Source organism: Ornithorhynchus anatinus, chromosome 4 (assembly GCF_004115215.2).
Source record: "Ornithorhynchus anatinus isolate Pmale09 chromosome 4, mOrnAna1.pri.v4, whole genome shotgun sequence".
In the NCBI taxonomy this organism is placed as follows: domain Eukaryota; kingdom Metazoa; phylum Chordata; class Mammalia; order Monotremata; family Ornithorhynchidae; genus Ornithorhynchus; species Ornithorhynchus anatinus.
The window spans coordinates 127,592,363-127,614,411 of NC_041731.1; the positions used below are offsets into that span (position 1 = coordinate 127,592,363).

Below are 22,049 nucleotides of genomic sequence, written 5' to 3' on the forward strand. Positions count from 1 at the left end.
CTCTGCACGTAGTAAGCGCTCAGTAGATGCTTCTGAACGAATGAATGAATGCGAGCCCCCTGGCGGGCAGGGACTGTGTCTGACCTGATTCATCTTAGGCTTGGGAGTCAGAGGTCGTGAGTTCTAATCCTGGCTCCGCCACTTGTCAGCTCTGTGACCTTGAGCAAGTCACTTAACTTCTCTGGGCCTCAATGACCTCATCTGTCAGATGGGGAGGAAGACTCTGAGCCCCACGTGGAACAGCCTTCATTCGTTCATTCGGTGGTATTTATTGAGCGCTTACTATGTGCAGAGCACTGTACCAAGCGCTTGGAATGGACAAATGGGGAACAGATAGAGACGGTCCCTGCCCTCTGACGGGCTTACGGTCTAAACCTTCACTACCTTGTGTCTGCCTCACTGCTTAGAACAGTGCTTGGCACATAGTAAGCGCTTAACAAATGCCACGATGATGATGATGATGATTTACTTGTATCTGCTCCGCCGTGTGGAACAGTACTCGATACATAGTGAGCCCTCAAATACCAGAGAAGCAGCGTGGTTTAGTCGAAAGAGCCCGGGCTTGGGAGTCGGAGGTCATGAGTTCTAATCCCGGCTCCGCCTCTTGTCAGCTGCGTGACCTTGGGCAAGTCACTCCACTTCTCCGTGCCTCAGTTCTCTCATCTATAAAAGGCGGCTTAAGACTGTGAGCCCCAGGTGGGACGGGGACTGTGTTCTAACCGGTTAACTTGCGTCTGCCCCAGTCCTTACTATATGGCACGTGGTAAGTGCTAAACAAATACCGTAATCGTTATTGCTATTATCATCATTATTATTACAGAGATATTCTTTCCCTTTGACGTGCAGTTGGAGTAGGGAAGTCCGGGTAGCCTCACGGCTTTCAGTGTTCCGATGAGTTCTTTTCCCAGGGAAGCAAGCCTGGCCTAGTGGAAAATCTGAGGAGCTGGGTTCTTATCCGGGCTCCACTACTTACCTGATGATGTTGGTATTTGTTAAGCGCTTACTATGTGCGGAGCACTGTTCTGAGCGCTGGGGCAGATACAGGGTAATCAGTTTGTCCCACGTGAGGCTCCCAGATAACCCCCATTTTACAGATGATGAGCAGGTGGCATTTGGGCAAGTGGCATTTGTTAAGCGCTTACTATGCACCAGGCACTGTACTGAGCACCGGAGTGGATACAAGCAAATCAGGTTGGACACAGTCTCTGTCCCACTGGGGCTCGGTCTCAATTCCCATTTTACAGATGAGGGAAGTGAGACCTAGAGAAGTGAAGCGACTTGCCCAAGGTCACACAGCGGCCAAGCGGTGGACCTGGGATTAGAACCCATGACCTTCTGACTCCCAGGCCCGGGCTCTGTCGGCTACACCGTGCCGCTTTCCAAGCCACTTAACTTCCCCGAACCCCAGTTCCCTCATCTGCAGAGTGGGGATTCGATCCCCGTTCTCCTTCCTAGTTAAACTGTGAGCCCCCGTGTGGGACCCGATTATCCTCTGTCTGCCCCGGGGCTTAGCGCAGTGCTTGGAATATAGGACATACTTAACGAAAATCGCAATTATCATTATTATTTTGCGTGACTGACATTTTTCCCATTTCCATGGCTTCTTGAAAAGTGGCAAAATGTAGTTCATTGGTAGGGAAGGTTCTGTAATGTGTGGGATTTGAATTATTAGGCCACCGCCCAGAAAACTGTAGGCTTTGTGTGTATTGTGTGTGGGTGTTTGTGGTTGTCCTCAGGCATTAGGCAGCCACCGGGAAAGTTTTTCCTTGTTTTTAAAGGTCGAACATTTAAGCGGCGGGCTTAACGGTGGTGTTATCTCTTTAGTCGAAAGAACCGAAAACTATAAACTCAGGAAAAAGAAAGGACCGCGGGACGCTTCCCCCAGACAGAAAGGAACCGGAGACTCTTCCGCTGTTTCCCGGACAGTCCGTGAGAGGTGAGATGGCTTATTACTCTCCTCGTCGGAAATTGATATCGGGGGAGCAGTCGCAGAAATGTCGCATTTCTCCCGTTCCTTCTGTCTCCCCGCTGTTGATTCTCCTCACCCGTTCCCTGTAGTTCTGTCCTCCTGTATTATTCTCATTCCTCTCTCTCTTTTCGCTTATCTTTCCAGTTTATATTAGTTCTTTCTGTATCGTTCTCGTCTTCGTCTATCCATTCATTCGTTTCCCCTTCCATTTTCCACCTCCACCTACTCCCTTGGAGAACTCATTCGCTCCCCTGGCTTCGACTCCCGCCTCTGTGCGGACGATCCCCAGATCTGCATCTCCGGCCCCGGTCTCTCTCCCGCTGCGAAGGCTCGCATCTCCTCCTGCCTTCAAGACATCTCTACTCGGGGAAGCAGCGTGGCTCAGTGGAAGGAGCACGGGCTTGGGAGTCAGAGGTCATGAGTTCGAATCCCAGCCCTGCCACTTGTCAGCTGTTTGACCGGGGGCAAGTCACTTCACTTCTCTTTGCCTCGGTTCCCTCATCTGTAAAATGGGGATTAACTGTGAGCCTCACGTGGGACAACCTGATCATCCTGTATCTGTCCCAGCGCTTAGAACGGTGCTCTGCACGTAGTAAGCGCTTAACAAATACCAGCAATATTATTACTTGGATGTCCTCCCATCACCTCAAGCTTAACAGAGCTCCTGATCTTCCCACCCAGACCCTGGCCTCCCCCTGACTTTCCCATCACTGTAGACGGCACCACCATCCTTCCCGCCTCGCAGGCCCCTAACCTTGGCGTCATCCTTGACTCCTCTCACTCATTCAACCCACGTATTGGATCCATCGCTACATCCTGTCGGTCCGACCTTCACAGCGTCGCTAAAATCCACCCTTCCCCCTCCATCCGAACCGCTACCGTGTTTATATAACCACTCATCCTACCCCGCCCGGATGACCGCATCAGCCTCCTTGCAGACGTCCCGGCCTCCTGTCTCTCCCCACTCCGGTCCCTACTTCACGCTGATGCCCTCATCGTTTTTCTCCAGAAACACTCGGGACGTGTCGTCCCGCTCCTCGAAAAACTCCATCCATCTCCGCATGAAACAAAACCTCCTCACCATTGGCTTTAAAGCAGTCCACCACCTCGCCCCATCCTACCTCACCTGGTTACTCTCCTCCTACAACTCTGCCCGCACGCTCCGTCCCTCTGGTGCCGCTGACCTTCTCGCCGTACCTCGTCGTCTATCTCGCCGCCGACCCCTGGCCCGCGTCCCGCCTCCGGCCTGGAAGCCCCTCCCTCCTCAGATCCCCCAGACGACGTCTCTCCCCCGCTTCGAAGCCTCGTTGAAGGCCCGCCTCCTCCGGAGGCCTTCCCTGACTCAGTCCCGCTTCCCTTTCTCTTCTCCCACTCCCTTCTGCGTCGCCCTGACTCGCTCCTTTTGTTCTTCCCCCCTCTCAGCCCCACAGCCCTTTTGTGTCATTTCTTTATTCATATTAATGCCTGTCTCTAGACTCTAAGCTTATTGTGGGCAGGGAATACATCTGTTTCTTGGATTGTACTCTCCCGAGTGCTTATTACAGTGTTCTGCACACAGTAAGCACTCAATAAATACGACCGAGTGAATTTGCCGCTCCTCTAGTTATTTCTCTCTCCCTTCTCTACCCTTTCTTGTTCTGCCTCCTTCCCAGGTCTCTCTTTTTTCTCTCTCCCTCGCCCCGTCTCTCTCTCGTCCGTATCGTTCAAGGTAAAGAATCTGTAGTGGACTGTAAGCTCCCCTCTAGACTATGGACTCCTCTTTAGACTGTGAGCTCCTCTCTGGAGCGTAAGCTCCTCACTAAACTCTAAGCTCCTCATGGACAGGGAATGTGGCCACCAACTATCGTATGTCCCAAGCACCAAACAGAGTGCTCAGCACACCGTGAGTGCTCAGTAAATGCCACCGATGGATTGAAAATCGTTGGGATTGTCAGCCCTCTTATCGCCTCACGGACCACGAGCGAGTAGCACATTTAAGCCCCGATGAATGAATTGAAGCCCTCTCTCGCCGTAGCCTCCTTCTGGAAGATGAGGGGTTTTTGTGTGACGATGATAATATTGGTATTTGTTAAGCGCTTACTATGTGCAGAGCACTGTTCTAAGCGCCGGGGGGGGGATACAGGGTCATCAGGTTGTCCCTCGTGAGCCTTCATCCCCATTTTCCAGATGAGGTCACCGAGGCCCAGGCACGTGAAGTGACTTGCCCACGGTCACACAGCTGACAAGGGGCAGAGTTGGGACTCGAACCCATGACCTCCCACTCCCAAGCCCGGGCTCTTTCCACTGAGCCACGGTTTGGGGCCCGGGGACATCCAAGTAGAGATATCTTGAAGGCGAGAGGAAATGCCAACCTTAAGAGCTGGCGAGAGAACAGGGCCGGAGAGGTGGATTTGGGGATCGTGTATTCATTCGTTCATTCAGTCGTATTTATTGGGTGTTTACTGTGTGCAGAGCACCGTACTAAGAGTTTGGCAGGTTCAGTTCGGCAACGGATAGAGACAATCCCTGCCCAACGGCGGGCTCACGGTCTAGAAGGGGGGAGGCAGACAACAAAACAAAACAAGTAGGCAGGCATGGATAGCATACTTTATGCCTCAGTTTACTCAATTCTAAAATGGGGATCCGACGCCCGTTCTCCTTCCTGCTTAGACTGTGAATCCCATACGGGACAGGGACTCGAGCACACCTCATGAACTTGTATATCTACCCCAGCGCTTAGTACAGTGCCCAGCCCCTGATAAGCGCTTAACAGATGCCGTGATAATAAGAATGAAGCAGAGCGACGAGCAGCCTCCAAAGCCAGCCTAGCTAGCCAGGATATCAACCGTTAACAAAAGGTGACGTGGGTAGGGCATGGGTCTGCCAACTCCGTTGTATTGTACCCTCCTAAGCACTTAGTACAGTGCCCTGTATATAGTAAGCGCTCAAGAAGTATGATCGATGGATCGAGACGTGACCTGAAAGTTGATATCCGGTTTAAAATAGGGAATCCAGTCACGGGGGGGCTCATAAACCGGCTGAGACGGCGAGGATCGGGTATAGAATTTTCCCGCTGCTGCGATTCAACATTGAAAAGACCATTTTTACTTTGTCCTTTCAGCGGATGGATGACCACCCCCTGCATCACCCCAACTCGCTCCCTTTGCTCCGTCCCCTTCCCCCCACCCCACAACACCTGTGTATATATGTACATACCTATAATTCTATTTATTTACGTTAACAATAATGATGATGATGATAGTATTTGTTAAGTGCTTACTATGGGCCAAGGACTGTTCTAAGCGCTGGGGTAGATACAAGGTGATCAGGTGATCGGGATCACTGTACTCATCCGCTCGACTGTATATATCTTTACCACCCTAATTTATTTCGTTTAGTGAGATGTACGTCACCCCAATTCTATTTAGTCGCCATTGTTTTTACGAGATGTTCTTCCCCTCGACTCTATCTATCGCCATCGTTCTCGTCCGCCCGCCTCCCCCGATCAGACCGTGAGCCCGTCAGACGGCAGGGACCGTCTCTATCTGTGGCCGACTTGTTCATCCCAAGCGCTTAGTACGGTGCTCAGCGCATAGTGAGCGCTCAATAAATACTATTGAATGAATGAATGAATGAAAGGTTGTCCCATGTGGGGCTCACAGTCTTAAAGCCTGTTTTACAGATGAGGTAACTGAGGCCCGGAGAAGTGAAGTGACTCGCCCAAAGTCACACAGCTGACAGGCGGCGGAGCTGGGATTTGAACCCGTGATCTCTGACTCCCCAGCTCGTGCCCTCTCCACTGAGCCACGCTGCTTCTCTGATCCCGGTTCTAATCCCGGCTCCGCCACTTGTCTGCCACGTGACCTCGGGCGAGTCACTTCACTATGCCTCAGCTCATCTGTAAAACGGGAATTGAGCTCGGTTGCCCTACATGGGAGAAGGGACTGTGTCCAATCCGATTCGCCTCTATCCACCCCAGCGCTTAGTAGAGTGCCTGGCGTCTAGTAAGCTCTTAACGAATACCGTCATCATCATTTACATTATTATTATTATTATCAATAAAGGATGGATTTTTGGTTGGCCCTTCACTCTGACCGAGCAGACCGTAAAATATCCTGAGTATTGAGACAGATCCATCTTTTAGATCGACCGTCCTGAGGAGAGTTTGGTTGACCTGCCGTGTTTTCCTTGCCCAGACTTTTGTTTCAGCAGAAAAAAGTCCTAGCCCCATTTGGCGTCCATCAGCAGGCGCGTCTGGATTCCTTGAAGCGGACGACGGCGGAGATGGATCGTTTGGGAGCCGAGCTGGAGAGCCGGCTGAAGGTAGGAAGCAGCGTGGCTCAGTGGAAAGAGCCTGGGCTTCGGAGTCAGGGGTCATGGGTTCGACTCCCGGCTCTGCCCCTTGTCAGCCCTGTGACCGTGGGCGAGTCGCTTCGCTTCTCTGGGCCTCAGTGACCTCATCTGGAAAGTGGGGTTTGACTGTGAGCCTCACGTGGGACGACCTGATCACCCTGTCTCTACCCCAGCGCTTAGAACAGTGCTCTGCACATAGGAAGCGCTTAACAAATACCAACATTATTATTAGCTTCCTTTCGCTGTATCGTTCTCTCCCAAGCGTTTAGCACAACGCTCTGCACAGCGTAAACGCTCAATAAGCGGACGAACGAAGTAAAGCCGTCCTTCCGGGCGGGGGACCGGCTGAGCACCTTCGGACGCCGCGGTAGCCTAAGCGCTGAGGAAAGGAAGTAGTTAGTAATAACTGTAGTATTTGTTAAGCGCTTACTATGTGCCAGGCACTGCTCTAAGGCTGGAGTAGATAGAAGGAAGTCGGGTCGGACCCCGTCCCCGTCCCAACGTTGGGGCTCACCGTCTTCAGCCCCATGTCACGGACGAGGGAACCGAGTCTCAGGGAAGTTAAATGACCTGCCCGGGGTCACGCCGCAGACAGGTGGCGGAGCCGGGATTAGAACCCGGGTCCCCCCGACTCCGGGCCCGCGCTCTATCCACTAGGCCACGTGGGCGGCTGCCTTCAAGGCGCTCACCATCTAGTGAAAGGATCACGGTGGGGCTTTCTGACCCGATCGCCCAGTGAAGTACAGGGGGTAGGAAGGAAACTGTGAAGAGAAATCATTTCCCGGGGAATGGGAGAATCCTGGATTTAGTATCCGAATACGATGGGTACGAGAAAGAGGGAAATAAATGGAAAAACCCAACTGGACTTCATATAGGATTCTCAGGATCGAGTCTTCGGCTTCAGTGCACTGATCTACGTGGGTGCTCAACGTGTACCATCAGTAATAATAATAATGATGATGGCATTCGTTAAGCGCTTACTCTGTGCAAAGCACCGTTCTAAGCGCTGGGGGGGGGATACAAGCTGATCGGGTTGTCCCACGCACAGTCTTTATCCCCATTTTAAAGATGAGGGAACTGAGGCCCAGAGAAGTGAAGGGACTTGCCCAAAGTCACACAGCTGACAGGCGGCCGAGCCGGGATTAGAACTCATAACCTCTGACTCCCCGGCCCGTGCTCTTTCCACTGAGCCACGCCGCTTCCAGATGCAAGGAGTAGATACGAGATAATCAGGTCAGAAACAATTCCCGTCCTACGAGCCGACTCGCCGTCTGAATAGCGCTTAGCTACTTAGCGCCTCCAGCACTTAGAACGGTGCTCCAGCGCTTAGATCAGTGCTCTGCACGTAGTAAGCGCTCAACGGATGCCACCCTCATTACTGTCCCCGTGAGGGGAAACGGGTATTGAGCCCGTTTTACGAAATTGAAGCACAGAGGAGTGAAGTGCCTCTCCCGAGGTCACACAGCGGGCAAGTGGCAGTGCTGGTATTCGAACCCAGGTCCTCTGACCCCCCAGGCCCGCGCTCCTCCTGTTAGATCGTGCCACTCTCCCCCCCCCCGTAAAATGGGGATGAAATGTCTATTCTCCCTCCCTCTCCGACGGCGAACCCCCGCGGGAAGCCAGAAACCGGGTCTGATCGATTTTGGATCTACCGCAGCATTCGACCCGGTGCTTGGCATCTAGAAAGCGCGTAGTTAATACCACCGTAACGGTTATCATCGTTATAAAAGCGGCGTGGCTCGGCGGAAAGAGCCCGGGCTGGGGAGTCAGAGGTCATGGGTTCGAATCCCGGCTCCAGCACTCGTCCGCCGTGTGACTTCGGGCAGGTCACTTCACTTCTCTGCGCCTCAGTGTGACCTTATCCGCAAGATGGGGCTGAAGACCGTGCGCCCCACGTGGGACAACCCGCTTACCTCGTCTCTACCCCAGCGCTTAGAACCGTACTCGGCACGTAGTGAGGGCTTTGACAGATGCCATCGTTATTAAAAAGGATCTCACCGAACTCGCTCTGGCCTTGGTACGCAGGATGCGGAACAGGCCTTCGTGGCCGAACTGGCAGCCCTGGCTCGCGTTCCCATCGCGCCCACTCGGAGGCCGGAGTCAGGTCAGTTCCTGGTCTGTCTCTTCTGATCCCACCCTCTTCCTCTGTCCTCGCTGATCTCCCGCGCCAACCCTGCCCACGGGCTTCTCTCCTCTGACACCAGCCCGCTCACCGTACCTCATCTCATCTCTCTCGCCAATGACCTTTTGCCCGCGTCCTCCCTCTCCCCTGGATCCCTCTAGACCGGAAGCTTAATAATGTTGGTAATGTTGGCATCTGTTAAGCGCTTACTACGTGCCGAGCACCGTTCTAAGCGCTGGGGTAGACACGGGGGAATCGGGTTGTCCCACGTGGGGCTCACGGTCTTAATCCCCATTTTACAGATGAGGGAACCGAGGAAGCTTGTTGCGGGCAGTGGATATGTCCGTCGACGGTTATACCGTACCCTCCCCAGTGCTTAGTACAGTGCTCTGCACACAGTAAGCGCTCAACGAATACCTTCGACTGACCCAGATCTCCCTCCCCCTTCGTATACCACAGACCACCACTCCTTCCCCCTTCGAAAACCTCCTAAAATCACGCCTCCTTCAAGAGGCCTTCCCTGATTAACCACTCTTTTCCTCACCCTATTGCCTATGCACCTGAATCCGTATCCAGCGCTTGGAACAGTGCTTGGCACATAGTAAGCGCTTAATAATAATAATAATAATAATAAGAATGTTGGTATTTGGTAAGCGCTTACTATGTGCAGGGCACTGTTCTAAGCACTGTTCTAAGTATTTATTGAGCGCTTACCGTATACGGAGCACTGTGCTGAGCACTTGGGAGAGTACAGTAAAGCAGAGCTGGGGGAGGCGATTGATCATACTCCACCGCTTCCCCATCTGGAGTTTATTTTAATGTCCGTCTCCCCCACTAACCCGTAATCCACTTCGGGAGAGAGATCAGCGATCGGTCGTATTTACTGAGCGCTCACCGTATAGAGAGCACTGTGCTGAGCACTTGGGAGAGTACAGTAAAACAGAGTTGGGAGAGAGGTTCCCAGCTCACAGTCGAGAGAGGGGACAGACTTTAATAGAAATAAATAAACGAGGGTTGTAGACATCAGTGGCGGGGGGCTGAGGGAGGGGTGCAAATCCCGGCTCTGCCACTCGTCAGCTGTGTGACCGTGGGCGAGTCACTTCGCTTCTCGGTGCCTCAGTTACCCCATCTGGAAAATGGGGATTAACCGGGAGCCTCACGTGGGACAACCTGATGACCCCGTATCTCCCCCAGCGCTCAGAACAGTGCCCTGCACATAGTAAGCGCTTAACAAATACCAACATCATTAAATCCGATCACCCGGGGTGACGACGTAGAAGGGAGTGGGAGAAGAGGAAATATGGGCTTAGTCAGGGAAGGGAGGACGGAGTCTCGTCTAGTGCGTCCGCTCTCTCCCGGCCACCGAATCTTGCGCTCTGCGCACAGTAAGGGCTCAGTAAATGCCACAGATTGATCGATTGATCCTCCCAAACCCAAACGATCGTGAACTAAACAGCCAAGTAGATTGCCTGGGAATCTCAACCGAAAGGAAGCCTTCTCCGGACTTCCCCGAAAGAGAAATCCTGTTAAAACCACCTCAGAGTGGCCCTGGAGACTGTAAGCTTCTTGTGGGAAGGGAACGTGTGCACCGGATCTGTTCTCTCGGGCTCTCCCGAGGTTTTACTACAGTGAGCGCTCAATGAATACCATCGATTGATTGATCGAAATAACTTTCAATTCAGGACGTCCCTGATTGTGATGTCTTTCCTGTCTCTTCAAAAGTGAAATTTCAAAGTGAAGCCCTATTTTCCTCCTCCTCCTCACTGGAGGATTATTTTGGAATGCATTTCTACTTTGAAAAGGGTCTCTGAATATGCCATTATGGCATAAGCTCCTTGTAAGCAGGGAGCACACCACTTCTTCGTTGCATACTTCCCAAATGCTTAGCGCAGTGTATCTCACCCGGTGTGCGTCCAATAAATTCTATTCGTTCGTTCACTCATTCGTTCGTATTTACTGATCGCAGATTGCTTACTGCGTGCAGAGCATTTTGCTAAGCTCCTGTAAGCAGTGCCCGGCACACAGTAAGCGCTTGACCAGTACCGCGAGTATTATTACGATATGAGAGACAAATTCCCTGCCCAGAATGAGCGTACGGTCTAGAGGGGGAGACAGACGTTATTAGAAATAAAGAAATAAATGACAGATATGGACTTGAGTCCTGTGGGGCTGAGAAGGGGGATGAATAAAGGGAGCGAGTCCGTTATTGGAAATCCTCCGTCTTTTCCATCCTTTTCTGTTTTGAACCGGTAAAATGGCTTCATTTGTTCTCAAAGATTGGCGCTCCATAACTCGGTCCCGTTTCGCTGGGGAATTTTGTGCCCAGATTCTGCAGAGAGAGCCGTAAAAAGCCGAAGGAGGAAGACCCGGCCCGGACACCGAGATGAACCGCCCGCCGACGCCCCTGACCTTCCGCCCGGAGGGCCCGCCGCGGAATCGCTTGGGTAATGATAATAGTGACGATGGTACTTGTTAAAAGCTTATTATGTGCCGAGCACTGTTCTGAGCGCCGCAGAGTAGATACAAGTTAATCAGGTTGGACACAGTCCCTGTCCCACGTGGGCCTCACAGTCTCAAGCCTCATTTTACAACTGAGGGAACTGAGGCCCAGAGAAGTGAAGTGACTTGCCCAAGGTCACACAGCAGGCAAGCGGTGAAACCGGGATTAGAACCCGTGACAAAAACCTGTCACTCTAGGCTTCAGGGGTCTCCATCCCCTTACCCCCTCCTACTTCTCCTCCCTTCTCTCTTTCCGCCGCCCACCCCGCACGCTCCGCTCCTCCGCCGCCCATCTCCTCGCCGTCCCCCGTTCTCGCCCGTCCCGCCGTCGACCCCGGGCCCGCGTCCTCCCGCTGCCCTGGAACGCCCTCCCTCCTCCCCTCCTCCAAACTAACTCTCTTCCCCTCTTCAAAGCCCTCCTGAGAGCTCACCTCCTCCAAGAGGCCTTCCCACACGGAGCTTCCCCTTTTCCCTCTGCTCCCTCTGCTGCCTCTCTGCCCGCCCCCCTTCACCTCCCCTCAGCTAAGCCCCCTTCCCCCCCCCTTGTCTCTGCTCCTCCCCCTCCCCTCCGCACTGTGCTCATTTGTAGATATTTTTATTACCCTATTGATTTTGGTAATGAGGTGTACATCCCTTTGATTCTATTTATCGTGATTAAGCTGTCCTGTTCTTGTCTGTCCGTCTCCCCCGATTAGACTGTAACCCCATCAGTGGGCAGGGACTGTCTCCATCTGTTGCCGAATTGTTCATTCCAAGCAGTTAGTACGGCGCTCTGCACATAGTAAGCGCTCAATAAATACTACTGAATGAATGAGTGACTTCTGACTCCCAGGCCCGTGCCCCATCCGCTACGCCAGGCTTCCTCTCCCCTCGAGAGGTCACACCGTGGCAACTGTCAGGTGTCCGGTCAGAGGGCACGCCGTGGGATCGGTGAATCCAGGAATTGGTGTGAGAGCAAAATATATTGTGGTGAGCAAAATGCTGGGGAGCTATTCTAATCCCTTCCCTCTTTTTTCCCCTTCGTAAGGCAATCTCAGAGCCAGCCTGAAAGCCAAGTCGGTGACGTGGAGAAGCCCACGAAGTTACTGAAGAGAAGGAGCAACGTGTAGACCGGGCGTGGCCTCCTAAAGCCCGGGGGCTTCTGGAAGACGGACGTGGCGCCTTCTTCGTAGAGTTGACCGTGGAGCAGACAGCGGCCGGCGGGCTGGGCCCACCCTCCGGGAGTGGAGGGAATACGATGCCGTAATCCCGGGATCCACTGTGCGTCCCGATCCGCTGGGTCCCCGGAGAACGGATTCGGGACCGGGTTTGGGGCTGGGAGGACTGAGTGCTGTCTGCCAGAAGGAGGCACAGATTTAAAAGGGAGCCATAATAATAATAACAATAATAATAATACTAAGTATTTACTCTGTAGCATGGCCTTCTGGAAAGATCGTGGGCCTGGAAGTCGGAGGACCTGAGTTCGAATCTCAGCTCTGACGGTTGCTTGCTGTGTGACCTGGGGTGAGTCACTTCACTCCCCTGGACCTCAGTTTCCTCAGGTGGACAGTGGGGATTCAGTCCTACCCCCTCCTTCTTAGACCGCGATTGCGGGGTGGGGCGGACCGTGTCCGACCTGATAGACGTGTATGTACCCCAGGGCTCTGAACGGTGTTTGAAACAGCGCTCTAAAGAAGTCCTAAATCAATAAACAAAGCATTGCGCCAAGTGCTAGGGTGGATGTAAGATCATTAGATTGGATGCGTGAGACTCAGAATCTAAGCAGAAGGGAGAGAAACCCCCTTTAACAGAGGAGGAAAGGTGATACAGGTGAACAGGTTGGATTCAGTTCACGTCCTGTGTTCAGCTCACGGTCTTATTTTCCAGATGAGGAAACTGAGGGCTAGAGAAGTGAAGTGACTTGCCCAAGGTCGCACAGCAGACAGGGGGCAGAGCCAGGATGAAAATCCCGGACCTTCCGGCTTCAAGGCCCGTGCTCCACCCACTAGGCTATGCTGCCTTCCCCAGTGTTTCCTCACGATGTTTCATTCTTTCAGTTGTACTTATTGAGCGCTTACTGTGGGCAGAGCACTGTACTAAGCACCTGGAAAGTACAATTCGGCAACAGGTAGAGACGATCCCTGCCCGACGACGGGCTCACGGTCTAGAAGGGGAGAGACAGACAACAAAATGAAACAAAACGAGTAGAAAAGCCAACAGAAAAAGTCGAATGAGATCCTTCCCAAGGACTGCAGGACCCACCCAGCGACCGACTCCACCGGAGACCCTCGGAGAGAGCAGCCCTCGAGGAGCCCGCGCCGACATTTCCTCTAGATGGGATTTTCATAAGGAGACAAATCCCGTTTCCCTCAGTCGTCTTCCATCGTCTCCACTTGGGTGGCCACCGACGCCCTTGGGTCTTTCCAGACGGGCCTTGTTGTTTATCGAAACAACCAGATGCACGTAAGCTCGTTATGGGCGGGAAATGCGTCCTCTAGATCTGTTGTATTGTCTTCTCCCCAGCGCTTGGTACCGCGCTCTGCGCGTAGTAAGCGCTCGATAAAATGCCACTGATGGATCTGTCGATGGATGGAGATGCATCAGCTCATCAATAGTATTCATTCAGAGCACTGATTGGCACTGTGGCTCGGTGGAAAGAGCCCGGGCTTAGGAGTCAGAGGTCATGGGTTCTAATCCCGGCTCAGCCACCTGTCAGCTGTGCGACTTTGGGCAGGTCGCTTCACTTCTCGGTACCTCAGTTACCTCATCTGGAAAGCGGGGATTAAGACTGTGAGCCTCACGTGGGACAACCTGATTACCCTGTATCTACCCCAACTCTTAGAACAGTACTCAGCACATAGTAAGCGCTTAATAAATACCAACATTATTATTATTATTATTGAGCATCTGCCTTGGTCATGGGAAAGCACGCTTCCTGCCTATGTCGACACAGGGAAAACTATTCGTCCAACCTATCGCCGAACATCTTGTCGCGGATTATATTCTCCCTGCAAAGCCAGAGAGGATGGAAAGATCAACTCTCGTCACCATCTCGGCGGTGAATGGCTCTCCGAGTGCTTTCGGAGGAATTCCCTGCCCCATCCCTTCCCAGTGTAGGTCGGGAGTTGGGAGTGGTAAGGAATCAGGTACTGGTTAAGCGCTTACTATGTGCCGAGCACTGTTCTAAGCTCTGAGATAGGTACAAGTGAAGTCAATCCGGTTGGACACCGTCCTGTCCCACCCAGGGCTCACGCTCTTAATCCCCATTTTAGAGATGAGGGAACCGAGGCCCGGAGAAGTGAAGTGACTTGCCCAGGGTCACACGGCGGACGGGTGGCGGAGCCGGGATCAGAGTGAGGGCGGCCACCCGCCACCTTTAGGCCCTAGATGAATCCCGCACCGCCCAAGCGTGGCGAGGGTGAGTCCGTCCCGGAGGCGGGGCCGCTGGAGGATCAGCTTGGAGGCTTGGACAACAGATTTCCCAAATGTGGTCCTCGGGAGGTATGCAGATTTTCTGAAAGTCTTCGAGTTTGTCAACCGCCGGTCTTTACTGAACGTTTCTTCCGGGCTGAGCGCTGAATAACAATCATGATGACGGTATTTGTTAAGCACTTACTGTTTGCCAGTAATGGCGAAGCAGCGTGGCTCAGTGGAAAGAGCCCGGGCTTGGGAGTCAGAGGACGCGGGTTCTAATCCCGCATCGGCCACTCTACTGCTGGGTGACCTTCGGCAAGCCACTTCACTTCTCGGCGCCTCAGTTACCTCGTCTGTAAAATGGGGATTAAGACTGTGCGCCTCCCGTGGGACACCCTGATTACCTTATAGCTGCCCCAGCGCTTAGAGCAGTGGTTGGCACATCGGAGAAGCAGCGTGGCTCAGTGGAAAGAGCCCGGGCTGGGGAGTCAGAGGTCACGGGTTTGAATTCCAGCTCTGCCACTTGGCAGCTGTGTGACTGTGAGGCGAGTCGCTTCACTTCTCCGTGCCTCAGTTCCCTCATCTGTCAAATGGGGATCAACTGTGAGCCTCACGTGGAACAACCTGATTACCCTGTATCTCCCCCAGCGCTTAGAACGGTGCTCTGCACATAGTAAGCGCTTAACAAATACCAACATTATTATTACTATGTGCCAGGCACTGTTCTAAGCATGGGGCTCACAGTCTCAATCCCCATTTTACAGATGAGGTCATCGAGGCCCAGAGAATAAATACGATTGATTGGGTCACACGGCAGACAAGGTGCAGAGCCGGGACTAGAACCCAGGTCCGTGCTCCGTCCACTGGGCCGTGCCACTTTATACTCAGTCGTCTGTCTCTCCACTAGGCCACATTGTATCTACCCCAGTGCTTGGCACATCTTAAATGCTTAATTATGATGATGAGGAGGAGGAGGATTATTAAGTATGTACCCAGGTTCTGCGGGGAAGGGAGTGGGGCGCGAATCTAAACGCTCAGATAGTGAGGACATAAAGGCACGTGCGGCACAATAGGGACGGAAAATGGGCCGGAAAGAATAGCAATAATAATTTTGGCATTTGCTAAGTGCTTACAAAGTGCCAGGCACTGTACTGAGCACTGGGGTGGATACGAGCAAATCGGGTGGGATACAGGCCCTGTCCCGCGTGGGCCTCACCGTCTCAATCCCCATTTTACAGATGAGGAGAATGAGGCACGGACAAGTGATACGACTTGCCCAAGGCCACGCAGCGGCAGACAAGCGGAGGATCCGGGATCAGGACGCACGACCCTCCGACTCCCAGGCCCGGGCTGTAGCCGCCGCGTCATGAGATGAGTCAGGGAAGAGCTTCCGCGAGGAGATTGAATTTTAGGGCTTTGGATCGTGGTCTGGGGGAAATGTCTGGGGAGGGAGTTCCGGGCAGGCGAATGGCACGGGGAAGGACGGCGTGATGAGAGACGAAATGAAGGCACGGCGAGGAGGGTGGTGGGAGAGGAGCAGAGCGCGCGTGCTGGATTCGAGAGAGAGAGGAACAAGAAGCGGTAAGGGGGAGGGCCGGTGGAGCGTCTCGGAGCCGATGGTGAAGGGTTTTTTCCTCTTGCTCTCGAAGCGGAGGCGGAGCTCAACGGCCGTCCGGAAAGCGTCCGTTACACTGCCCTGCCGTACTCACGCAACCGCCTACTACGGTGTTCTGCGATCGGCCGGCGCTCAATAAATATGATCGATGGATGGATCGATCAGCTCACCCCTTCCTACCGCACCTCGCTGATTTCCCTTCTGCAGCCCAGCCCGCACACTCCACTCATTAGAATCCTATCTCCTCCGGGAAGCCTTCCCCGATTGAGCCTTCATTTCCTCTACTCCCTCTCCCTTCTGTGTCGCCCTTGCACTTCCATCTGCATCCTTTCAGCAATTAATACTCAGTCCATCCTCAGTCTCACAGCACTTACATGGACGCATCTGTTTTATATATATATATATATATATTTCTATTAATGTCAGTCTCCCCTTCTAGACTCTCAGCTCCTTCTGGGCAGGAAAGCTCTGTTGTATTGGAAAGCAGCGTGGCCTAATGGCTAAAGCTCAGACCCGGGAGTCAGAAGGTCAGTGGCAAGAGCCCGGGCTTGGGAGTCAGAGGTCGTGGGTTCTAATCCCGGCTCTGCCGCTTGTCAGCCGTGTGACCGCGGGCAAGTCACTTGTCTGTGCCTCAGTTCCCTCCTCTGTAAAATGGGGATGAAGACCGTGAGCCTCACGTGGGACAACCCGATGACCCTGTATCTCCCCCGGCGCTTAGAACGGTGCTCGGCACATAGTAAGCGCTTTACGAATGCCAACGTTATTATTATTTTATTATTATTCCGTTCTTACAGTTCTAATTTATCCTGACACCTATTAACTGCTTACCCTGTGCTAAGTCCATGCCCGCCCATGAGACCCTGGGGCTTCATCTCTGCCCACGAGACCCTTTGGGATCCATGCCGGGGGGCTGGGGGGCGGGAGGGGCGTCCATCTCTGCCCACAAGACCCTTTCATTCATTCAGTCGTATTTATTGAGCACTTACTGTGTCCAGAGCCCTGTACTAAACCCTTGGAAAGTACAATTCGGAAATAAAGAGAAACAATCCCTGCCCACACCGGGCTTACGGTCTAGATCGGCACAAATCGTTCACAGAGAGGAAGGAGAAAAATGGGATTGGTCCCCGATTCGATCCCGGGTTTCGACAGGGTGGTTCTAGAAGGAGCGTGAGGTAGTGGCTGGAGCTCGGGGCCCTTGGGGTAATAATATTTAAGTGCTTACTATGTGCAAAGCACTGTTTTAAGCACTGGGGGGGATACAAGGTGATCAGGTTGTCCCGCGTGGGGCTCACAGTCTTCACCCCCCTTTTGTGGATGAGGGAACTGAGGCACAGGGAAGTTAAGTGACTTGCCCGAAGTCAAACGGCCGACAAGCGGCGGAGCCGGGACGAGAACCCATGACCTCTGACTCCCCAGCCCGGGCTCTTTCCACTGAACCACGCTGCTTCTGCCCACCCGCTGAGATTCCCCAGCATCTGCGTTGTCCGCTCGCTGAGACCCTCGGGACTCCGAGCCCACCCGCGGGAAGCAGCAGGAGCCGGGCTTTATGTGTCGACCCACCTATCTCTAATTCATTGATTTCTGTTCACGTCTGTTCATGTCTGCATGGCCTAATGGCAAAAACACGGGCTTGGGAGGCAGAGGATGTGGGTTCTAATCCCGGCTCTGCCACATATCGGCTGGGTGACCTTAGATGAGTCACTTCTCTGTGCCTCAGTTACCTCATCTGTAAAATGGGGATGAAGACTGTGAGCTCCACGTGGGACAACATGATTAGCTTGTATCTACCCCGGCGCTTAGGACAGCGCGTGGACATAGTAAGCACTTAACAGATGCCATCGTTATTGTTATTATTATCATTGTTATTATTCCCTTCTAGAATGTAAGCTCGCTGTGGGCATAGAATGTGTCTGTTTATCCCGACTCTGCCCCTTGTCAGCTGTGTGACTGTGGGCAAGTCGCTTCACTTCTCCGTGCCTCAGTTCCCTCATCTGTAAAATGGGGATGAAGACTGTGAGCCTCACGTGGGACAACTTCATTCCCCCGTATCTCTCCCAGCGCTTACAGCGGTGCTCTGCACGTAGGAAGTGCTTAACAAATACCAACATTATTATTATTACTGTTGTATCCTCCCCCACGCTTAGTACAGAGCTCTGCATACAGTAAGCGCTCAGTAAATGAGCGAACCGACCCGACTCCAGTCAATCAATTGTATTTATTGAGCGCTTACTGTGTGCAGAGCACTGTACTAAGCGCTTGGGAGAGGACAATAGAGCGGTAGATCCAGCCATTGCAGCCATCCCAAACGGGCCCGACCTGCTGAAATCCCAAGTTCCGTCCTGTAGGCCCACACTTCTCGGCCCCAACCCCATCCCCTTTCCCCGTTCCCGGTGGAGACGCCCCAGTGGAAAACCACACCCGGCTTTCCGGAAGGGAAATCCGACCACGAAGTCCCGTGGGCAGTCTCTCAAAAATTGGAATTCGGTCACTGACGAGATCGATTCTCCCCGTCTCCAACCTCATCGAGGCGGTGCTTAATGAAAGCTTGTTGTGGGCAGGAAACGTGTCTCTTCATTCTTACTGTCGTCCTCTCCCAAGGCTTAGTACAGTGCTCTGCACATAGTAAGCGCTCAGTAAGTACGACTGAATGAATTGAATGAAAGGAAAGAGGGTCAGCTTCGAGGCTTGGTCCGAGCGCCTCCGGGAGGGTCAGTGATGTAGGTTTTCAGGGTTTCGTGTGTTGGCGTATAAGGAATTGGCTGCTCGACGGTCAGTTGTCTATCATACAGAAGGACCTGTATCGGTTTGGTCGGCGCTTCTTGGGGAACACGCGTTCGTTCAATTGTATTCATTGAATAATAAGAATAGTGATAATTGTGGTTTTTGTTAGCGCCTACTACGTGCCAGCCACTGTACAGAGCCCAGGGGTCGAGAGAAGCAGCGTGGCTCAGTGGCAAGTGGCTGGGGAGTCAGAGGTCGTGGGTTCTAATTCCGCTCTGCCACTTGTCTGCTGTGTGACCTTGGGCAAGCCAATTAACTTCTCTGTGCCTCAGTTATCTGGAAAATGGGGATTAAGATTGCGAGCCCCATGTGGAACCGCCTCATCACCTTGTAACTACCGCAGCGTTCAGAACAGTGCTTGGCACATAGTAAGTGCTTAACCGACATAATCATTATTATTATTTCTATTATACAAGCAGATGGGGTTGGACACAGTCCCCCTCCCATGTGGGGCTCCCAGTCTCAATCCCCATTTTACAGATGCAGGAACTGAGGCACGGGGGGGAAGTGAAATGACTCACCCAAGGTCACACAGCAGACACGTGGCTGAGCCGGGCTTAGCACTTACTGTGTGCAGAACACTACTAAGCGCTTGAGAGAGTACAGCAAAACAATAAACATTCCCTGCCCACAGTGAGCTTCCAGTCTAGAGGAGGATCTTGCAGTCTAGAGGACCGTATTAAGCACTTGATACAGTAAGCGCTCAATAGATACAATTGAATGAACGAATGAAGATTATCACACATCTTATCAATCAAGTTTCAGTGCAGAATTGTCCCTCTAGACCGGAAGCTCGTTGTGGGCAGGGACTGTGTCTGTTTATTGTTGTATTGTACTCTCTCAAGCGCTTAGTACAGTGCTCTGCACACAGTAAGCACTCAATAAATATGTCCGAATGAATGTACTAAGTGCTTGGTAGAGTTAGGAGACAGGCTCCTAGCCCTCAAGGAGCTTATATTTCAGCAGGAGAGAAAAACAGGCAAGGACCGGAATTTAAGGTAAGAAGGTAAGTGTTTTTATGGGTGAGGGATGGTACTCTTCTTTCAGTCGTATTTATTGAGTGCTTACTGTGTGCAGAGCGCTGTACTAAGCGCTTGGAAAGTACAGTTCAGCAACAAATCGTATCCAATTGCTTAGGGAGTGAGAAATCAAGCGCAGGGCTGATGTGGAAGTCTACAAGTGACTGTAGGAAGGGATATAGAGTGGAAGGAAGAGGGGTTAGTCGAGGAAGTCCAGATTCTGGGCCTGGGAGTCAGAAGGATCTGGGTTCTAATCCCAGCTCCACCGCTGATCTGCTGGGTGACCTTGGGCAACTCATTTAACTTCTCTGTGCCTCAGTTACGTCTGCCAAGTAGGAATTGGTCAGTCAGTCTATTGAGAATTTACTGTGTGCTGAGCCCTGTGTTAAGTGCTTGGGAGAGGACAGTAAAACAACGGACACATTCCCCGCTCACAACGAGTTTACAATCTAGAGGAGGAGACAGACGTTCGTGTAAAAAAAAATCAGAAAGCGAGCGCCATGTGGGAATTAAGCGTCACCCCGGCGCTTACAACAGTGTCTTGTCAAGCATTTGTCAAGTACCATTAGGGAGACTAAATTCCTTCTAGACTACCGAGGGATCGCATCCAATGAACTCTGTTTCGTCGTATTCTCCCAAGCGCTTACTACAGTGCTCTGTACACGGTAGTATTATCAAGTTATTAGAGAAGCAGCGTGGCTTAGCGGAAAGAGCCCGGGCTTGGGAGTCAGAGGTCGTGGGTTCTAATCCCGGCTCTGCCACTTCTCAGCTGTGTGCCTGTGGGCAAGTCACTTCCCTTCTCTGGGTCTCAGTTACCACATCTGTCAAATGGGGATTAACTGTGAGCCTCACGTGGGACAACCTGATGACCCTGTATCTACCCCAGCGCTTAGAACAGTGCTCCGCACATAGTAAGCGCTTAACAAATACCAAAATTATTATTGAAATGATTATAATGTGCCGTCAAGTCGTTTCCGATTCATAACGACTCTATGGATAGACTTTCTCCAGAACGTCCCATCCTCCGCCATAATCCGCAACCTTTCTAACGTGTCTTCCGTTATCGTTGTTACAGTCTCTAGACCGGTCTGCCTCTTCCACATTTTCCCTAGACTTTTCCTAACATTAGTGTCTACTCCAGAGAATTAGTCCTCCTCATTATCTGTCCAGAATATGCTAATCTAAGTGGAGTCATTTGGCCTTCCAGAGACCGGTGGGCTTGATTTGCTCCAAAATCCCTGTGTTCGTCTTTCGGGCCGTCCACGGTATTCACAAAAGCCTTCCCCAACGCCACATTTCAAAAGAATCGATGGATTTTCTCTCCGTTTTTTTCACCGCCCGGCTTTCGGGTCCATACGTTGCCACTGGAAACATCATAGAAGGGACAGTTTGTATTTTTGTGGCGACTGTTACATCAGCACGTGGCATGACTTTTTCCAGGCTCTTCATAGCGACTCTTCCCAACATCACTCTTACTGTACCCAGTAAGTCCTCAATAAATACGACCGGTCGATCGATTGAAGGCTGCAGGGGGGAGATGTGATTTGGGAAGAGCTCTGACGATGGGGAGAACAGTGGTCTGTGAGAAGCAGCACGGCGTAGCGGCCGCAGCACGGGCCTGGGAGTCAGAAGGTCTGGGTTCTAATCCCGGCTCTACCGCTTGTCTGCTGCGTGACCTTGAGCAAGTCACTTCTCTGGGCCGCAGTCGCCTCATCTGTAAAATGGGAATTAAGACTGTGAACCACACGTGGGACCACCTGATTACCTTGTGTCCTCCCCAGTGCTTAGAACAGTGCTTGGCACATCGTAAGCGCCTAACAAATACCAATATCATTATTACTGTTATCATTATTATTATCTGGGCCTCAGAGACCTCATCTCTGTAAAATGGGAAATTAAGACTGTGAGCCCCACGTGGAACAGGGACTGTGTAAAACCTGATTACCTTGTATTTACCCTGGCAATTAGAAGAGTGCTTGGTACATAATAAGTGCTTAACAAATGCCATTCTATATTATCCTTCCACCAATATTATTATTATTACCATTATTATTCTCTGGGCCTCAGAAACCTCATCTGCAAAGTGGGGATTGAGACGGTGAGCCCCACGTGGGACAGGGACTGCGTCCAGCCCGATTTGCTCGTCTCCACCCCGGTACTTAATAGGGTGCCTGACACACAGAAAGCGCTTAACAAATACCACGATTATTATTATTATTATTATGCAGAAGGTGAGGGATTTTCAGGGGAGGACGTGAGCACGATGTCGACGATGAGAGACAAGAACAAGGTGCAGTGAATAATTGGCTTGGGGAGAAC

At 52.2% G+C, this 22,049-nt stretch overlaps 1 protein-coding gene across 1 annotated transcript in view; it reads left to right on the forward strand.

Moving 5' to 3' along the window:
- EVC (EvC ciliary complex subunit 1) overlaps positions 1-12,356 on the forward strand; it is an 82,058-nt gene extending 69,702 nt beyond the window's left edge. Inside the window, exons 17-21 of the mRNA XM_029063591.1 lie at positions 1,825-1,936; positions 6,145-6,271; positions 8,327-8,405; positions 10,750-10,867; positions 11,950-12,356. Coding sequence (XP_028919424.1) covers positions 1,825-1,936; positions 6,145-6,271; positions 8,327-8,405; positions 10,750-10,867; positions 11,950-12,031 — 518 coding nt within the window. The 3' untranslated portion in view covers positions 12,032-12,356. The remainder of the gene's footprint in view (positions 1-1,824; positions 1,937-6,144; positions 6,272-8,326; positions 8,406-10,749; positions 10,868-11,949) is intronic.
- Positions 12,357-22,049: the final 9,693 nt, after the last annotated feature.